This window comes from Otolemur garnettii, unplaced genomic scaffold (genome assembly GCF_000181295.1).
Source record: "Otolemur garnettii isolate 467f Iridium unplaced genomic scaffold, OtoGar3 scaffold00020, whole genome shotgun sequence".
NCBI classification, from domain to species: domain Eukaryota; kingdom Metazoa; phylum Chordata; class Mammalia; order Primates; family Galagidae; genus Otolemur; species Otolemur garnettii.
Window position 1 is genome coordinate 698341 of NW_003852415.1, and position 7182 is coordinate 705522.

Below are 7182 nucleotides of genomic sequence, written 5' to 3' on the forward strand. Positions count from 1 at the left end.
AAAAAAAAAAAAAAAAAAAATCACTAACATGATACATTGTATTTTATGTATATTCCACCACTATAAAAAGCCAAGTTATAGAAGTAATTGTTATTAAAATTTCTAGTGTTTTATTAGGTTGTTTTTATATTTAAAAGTTTTGGGGATTTTTTCCCTTTTTTTAATGTTTCAGGTCTGAATTGAGAATTTTGAAGATTTTGGAGCAGTTTTCTTTGAGTTTCATTTTTCCCTATCTTCTCTCAATTTGTTTTCCTTTCTTTCCCAGGAAGAGTATTGAAAATGTACCTTTTACCTTTGGTTTTTTAGCTGTCTTCCTAATCACAGTATTTGGAGTCTTTAAATAATCACAGTATTTGCAGTCACTCTACCCTGTCACCCTGGATAGAGTGCTATGGTATCACAGCTCATGGTAACCTCAGACTCTTGGGCTTAAGCAATTCTCTTGGCTAAGCCTCCCAAGTATTGTGTTTCCCCGAAAATAAGACCTACCCACTAAATAAGCCCTAGCAAGATTTCTATGCATTTGTTAAATATGAGATACTACTAAATAATAAGACCTAGTGATGGGTGTGGCTCTGCATAGCCATGCATTTCAGCACTGAGCAGTAAGGAAGACTGGAATACCTTTTATCTGCCACAGCACCTTTCTCCCAGCTGAGCCATTCGCATTTGCACTGTGTGGTAACTGCGGTCACAGGCATCCTATTGCGCACGTGCCAACGGCTAGGGGAAAGGAGTTCACGGATCACTAGCTCTAGTCCCACCAACAAGGTCGGCTCCCCCTGTCAGGTTCCAGAAGAAGATGACTTAACTGTATTTGAATAAATGTAGATTGTTGTATTATACTTAAGAAAAATAAGACATCCTCTGAAAATAAGTCCTAGTGTGTCTTGAGGAAAAATAAACATAAGACAGTGTCTTATTTTCGAGAAAACACAGTAGCTGGGACTACAGGTGCCCACCTTAATTCTGGCTGTGGCTATTTTTTTGTTGTTGTAGTTGTCATTGCTTGGTAGGCCCAGTCTGGATTCGAACTTTTTTTTTACAGTTTACTCTTCTCCACCTAATTTTTTCTTTCTAATCAGACAAAATCAAGTCAAGCACTTTGAACTTCAATTAAGCTGCTAAATAAGTATCTCATTCTAAAATATTCCACTGCCTAGCTCTTTGACTTCTATTTCTAGTGTTCTGCCTATGGCTGTCTTTACACTTTAATTCAAATAATGTTGATTTGAAAATAACTTTGGGTCATTTACTCTTGTCTTTTTCATGCTAAATTTGCTTAAACTTCTTTGAAAAGGAGAAAATTGAACTTCTAGGAAAGCCATCTATTACTTAAAGAATACTTAAAGAATAAGACTCACAGTTATATCCCAGCCCATGGTATTGTAAATTCACCCATGTAGGTTATTGGATCCAATTTCCCAACAAAGTTTTTGTCATGCTTGACCTTTCTACTGGTAGCATTTCTTGGGAATTTGAAAATTGGTATTTTGGGTTACACACACCTTTTCTTTGTTACTGTTTTTGGATCCTTTACTTAAGGTAATAGAGATGTTCTTTTTTCTTTAAAAAAAAATTTTTTTTTTTTTTTTTGAGACAGAGTCTCACTTTTTTGCCCTTGGTAGAGTGCTATGGCGTCATAGCTCACAGCAACCTCAAACTCTTGGACTTAAGCAGTCCTCTTGCCTCAGCCTCCCGTGTAGCTGGGACTACAGGCACCCAACACAACACCTAGCTATTTTTTGAGATGGGGGTCTTGCTCTTGCTCAGGCTAATCTCAAACCTGGGAGCTCAGGGCAATCCACCTGCCTCAGACTCCTAGAGTGCTAGGATTATAGGCGGGAGCCACCTCCCCCAACCCTTTTTAAAGCATTTTTTAGCAATGGTGTCTTGCCATGTTGCCCATTCTGGTCTTGAACTACTGGGCAAAACGATATTCCTGCCTCAGGCTCCTAACTGGGACTGTCAGAGTTGAGTTCTTTACCAATTAAAATGCCATTGGAAAGTCCTTTGGAATATTTGGTAAAATAAATTCAGTTTAGAGGAAAACACATGTTGAAAAATTTTATGCATTTATGTATTTTCTGGGGAGTGAATCTATAACTTTTTCCAGATTTCTAAAGAAATCTTACCTAGAAAATGTTTATAGCATTAATTTATAACTATTATAAATTAATTTATGCAACTAGTTAGCATACTGAGCACACAGTAAAAACTTGACAAATGTTAATATTGAGTAATTACCTTGTGCAGAGAAGAGTGGAGGGTAAATGATATGAAAGAATTAGGCAGGGGCTGGATCATGTCGTATTTTATAGGACATGGTAGATAACATTTATAGATTTTACCTGGGGAAAAGTTCTTTAAGCTGAAGAGTGACATGAACTGATTGACATTTTTATTTATTTATTTATTTATTTTTGAGACAGAGTCTCAGTATGTAGCCCTGGGTAGAGGAGTCACAGCTCACAGCAACCTCAAACTCTTGGGCTTAACACCTGGCTATTTTTTTTGTTGCATTTGTCACTGTTGATTTTAGCTGACCCAGGCTGGGTTCGAACTCACCAGCCTCGGTGTATGTGGCTGGTGCCCTACCCACAGACCTATAGGTGCTGCCTGATTGACATTTTTAATAAGTCAGTTCTGGATACTTTGTGGAGAATAGATGGGGGGGATAAAAATGGGAGCAGGGAGATCTGCTAACAGGTTATTAAGGTAGTCCAAGACAGAGATGTTGGATAAATTTCGTTTCCAGGTGTATTTCCAGAGTTAGAAACTAGTAGGTTTACTGATGGATGGGTTATGGAAGGGTGAAAGAAAAAAAGAAGCATGAAGGATGACATCTGGGTTTTTGATTTGATAATTGGGGTTCACCAAGGTGCAATTTTTCTTGAGATAGAGAAAATCTTGGGAGAGTATGGTTTTGAACACATAGGTTTGAGTGGTTTTTCATACATGTAAGTAGAAAAAGATGTCAAGTAGCCACTTGGACATGCAGAAATTCAGGAGAAAGGTTGGGACTCGGAATATAAATATGTAGTCATTGGCACATATATGAAGGTAAAGGCTATGAGACTAAATGAAATAGAAAGGGGAGCCAGCGAAGGATGGAGCCTGAGTGGAGGGGGAGAATGAAGAAGGAAGAGTCTATGAAGTGGAAGAAAGACTAGCATGGTAGTTTCATAGAAACTGGGAGTAGTGTTTCAAGGAAGACGGTCAGTGTATGCTGTAAAGAAGTCATATAAGAGAGAACCAAGGTGTGACCACTGGATCCAGCAACACAGGATATAGATGACCTTGACAACAGCAGTTTCTGTGTATTTAGGGATAGAAGTCTGATTATCATAGGTTAAGGAGACAGTGTGAGGTGAAGTGGAAACAACAGAATAGAAAATTCAAGATGAAGGGGGTATGGAGGAGATCATAGGGTCAAGGAGGAGTTAGTTTTTGTTTTTTGTTTTTTTTTTTTTAATGCGCGGAAATTCTAGAGTAGTCTTGTGTTCTGTTCAGCATGAGCCTGTAGAAGGTAGAGATTGCTGGTACAAGAGAAAGGGGATTATTCAAGATGAAGTTGGCTGGCATGGTGGCTCACACCTGTAATCCTAGCATTCTGGGACACTGAGGCAGGTAGATTGCCTGAGCTCACAGGTTCCAGACCAGCCTGAGCCTGAGTGAGACCTCGTCTCTAAAAATAGCCAGGTGTTGTGGTGGGTGCCTGTAGTCCCAGCTACTTGGAAGGTTAAGGCAAGAGAATCACTTGAGCTCAAGAGTCTGAGGTTGCTATACGCTATGACAGCCATAGCACTGTACCAGGAGCGACCAAGTAAGACTGTATCTCAAAAAAAAAAGATGATGTCCTTGATAAAGTGACAGAAGATGGCATCCAGAGCCCTACCAGAGGAGTTTCTCTTTCCTGGGAGTGGGATACCTAATCATAATAGGAAAGTATAAGAGTATGAATGAAGATACAAATGGATTCACCGATACTCATTTTTCTTAATACCCCGATAAAAATATCATTCCCATTTTATAGATTGGAAGAATGAGATTTGATGAAGGAGAATGATTTGTTTATATTATGTCATAGCCTGGTTGCACCAGTAGTTATAGAACTCAAATCTCTATAGACTTCCAGGTGAGTGATCTAGTTTATGTGCTTTGAAAGTCAAATGTCATGAAATATAAATTAATGTGTTTCATATCTTCTTGGTTCATCTGGGTGTTCTAGGGACAGATCTGGAAGCTTCTCTGCTAAGTTTTGAAAAACTTGACCGTGCCTCACCAGATCTTTGGCCAGAACAATGTAAGTTTTCCTTTCTTTATATCAGAATCAATGTAAAAGAACCAGTACTCCTTTGGGAGGTTTTTGAAGAGTTTTTATTTAACTAATGATTAAAGTTTTAATTTTACTTCAAAGGGAAAACACAAGTCCAATGCTAAGAATAGCTCTCTGGTGGTTTAATTTTTTTCCAGAATACAGTGTGATTCAAGAAATAAAGAGCCTAAGAATACTTATTTTAAAAAAGCTATAACTGGACAGCACCTGTGGCTCAGTGAGTAGGGCTCTGGCCCCACATACTGAGGGTGGTGGGTTCAAACCTGGCCTGGCTGAACTGCAACAAAAAAATAGCCAGATGTTGTGGCAGGTGCCTGTAGTCCCAGCTACTCAGGAGGCTGAGGCAAGACAATCACCTAATCCCAGGAACTGGAGGTTGCTGTGAGCTATGTGATGCCACGGCACTCTACCAAGGGCAATAAAATAAGACTCTGTCTCTACCAAAAAAACCCCCAAAAACTATAACTGTGGCCAGCCCACATACACCAGGGCTGGCGGGTTCGAACCTGGGCCTGGGCCTGCTAAACAACATTGATAATTGTAACAACAACAACAACAAAAATAGGGGCAGGGTTGTAGCTCAGTAGGGTAGGGCACCGGCCACATACACCAAGGCTGGTGGGTTTGAACCCAGCCTGGCCAGCAACAATGGCAACTGCAACAACAAAAAAAATAGCCAGATATTGTGGCAGGTGCCTGTAGTCCCAGCTACTTGGGAGGCTGAGGCAAGAGAATCACTTAAACCCAAGAGTTTGAGGTTGCTGTTAGCTGTCACGCCACCATACTCTACCAAGAGCGACATAATAAGAGACTCTGTCTCTACAATAAAAAAACCCAAAAAACTGTAACTGTAATAAATTCAGGTAATAGATACATAAAGCATTTCCTTACCTCCTTCAGTCACTTTTGACCACTGTTAATACCTTGTTAATGTTTATATGGATAAGTAAATAAGTTTATTTATGTTTATAGAGGGTTTGTTTGGTTTTTTTTTTAATAATGACAAGAGTCATACATACGGTCTGCAGCTTAACTTACTCTACTAGTAATTTATTATAAACGAATCTTTACTCCACACCCAGAGACAGAGTCCGCTCTGGGTAGAGTGCCGTGGCATCATACCTCGCAGCAACCTCCAACTCAGGCTCAAGGGATCCTCTTGCCTCAGTTTTTCTATTTTTAGTAGAGATGGGGTCTTGTTTTTGCTCAGGTTGGTCTCAAACTCATGAGCTCAAGGAATCCATCTGCCTAAGCCTCCCAGAATGGAATCTTTCCATCTTAGTCTATGTAGGTCTACTTCATTCTTTTAAATTTATTTTATTGTATAGATATACTATAGTTTATGTATTTATACCTTATTTGGAAACCAAATTTATATCCAATTTTTGATTCTATGAACAATTTATCATTGAATATCCTTGCATATATATCTTTGTTTATATATGGAAGATATATAATCATGGAAGAAGATGACTGTGTGGTAGTATCTATTTCCTCACATACTAGCCAATGTTGGATGTTACTAATCTTTATTATTTTTAGTTTGTATTTCTTCTTTTAGCGAGGTTAAACACTATTTCATTTTTAAATATCTGATTTTTTTTTTGGCTGGGGCTAGGTTTGAACCTACCACCTCTGGTATATGGGGCCAGTGCCCTACTCCTTTGAGCCACAGGCGCCACTCTAAATATCTGATTTTTTTTTTACTTTTTAATGTGATTTTTCCTTTGAGATATTTAAATAAATAATTAGATTGCTAGGACAGCATGCCTAAAAAGGAAGTTTAATCTTTCTGGTAAGAAATATTGTATCTTACTACCCTTCCAACCAGCCAACTCCTGGTCCTTCAAAGTTGAGGCCTTATTTTCTCTAAGAAGCTTTTCTTGCCTGGGTCTGATTGAGATTTTCCTTTTTTAGTCCTCCATAGCACCAGCTATCTTTCTTGGATTGCTTAAACAATAGTACAGATACTGATTTATTCTCTTTCCTCTTTCAAACTATAAGCTCCTGAGGGCACGAGGAGCTTATTATTTGTATCCTCTATGCCAAAGTACTCAAATATTGAATGAATAATTTTTTTTTTCTTTTTAGTACCAGGTGTTGCTGAATTTGCAGCTTCCTTCAAAAGTGTAAGTAATATTCCATTTACCTTATGAAGTTCATCCTAAGTTTTTCTCCTGAGTAAAAGCTCACATCTCTCTTGCGTCTTCATTTCCAAGAATAGTGTTATAGCCGTCAAATCATTTTATAACTATAACCTTATAAATTCGTTTATATTGTCATCATGTTCATTGATGATTGTGCCTGCCTCTGTCTAGATGCTCTATTTTGCTTTTGTCTATTAACCTTTTTTGTCAACCTGAAAACTTTGTAAGGTAAGGCAGTTGAAATATTTATTGTAATACCCAAGTGAGTATTCTTTTTGCCCACACTATAATTTCAAAGCTTTTCACTTTTGTTTATGTGGTTAGTTTTGACCTTAACTTCCACCTCCTTAGTGGATTTTGAAAATTCTCCCAATTAGGAAAATATGATGATAATAATATTGGTGAACACTTGTACCAATGTGCTGCACACTCTTCTAAGTACTTTATGTATATTATTTAACCTTCACAAAGCATATGAGGTATAAATACTATTACCATTTTCAGGAAATAGGCATAGACAGGTTAAGTAAGTTACTCAAGGTTATAGGCTAACTGTAAGTGGCAGAACCAAGTTTTGAACCCATTAGTCTGATTACTAGTATCTTTTTTTTTTAACATTCATTTTATTTTATTTTATTTTTAAATGGTAACTATGTACATTAATGCAATTCTGGTGTACAGTGTGGTGTTTTCATA

General features: G+C 37.8%; 1 protein-coding gene across 1 annotated transcript in view; it reads left to right on the forward strand.

Annotated features, from left to right (window-relative positions):
• The window catches only part of LIN52 (lin-52 DREAM MuvB core complex component), a 119048-nt gene that overhangs the window by 2467 nt on the left and 109399 nt on the right, over window positions 1-7182 (forward strand). Inside the window, exons 2-3 of the mRNA XM_012803425.2 lie at window positions 4232-4306; window positions 6431-6468. Of these exons, the coding sequence (XP_012658879.1) occupies window positions 4232-4306; window positions 6431-6468 (113 nt within the window). The remainder of the gene's footprint in view (window positions 1-4231; window positions 4307-6430; window positions 6469-7182) is intronic.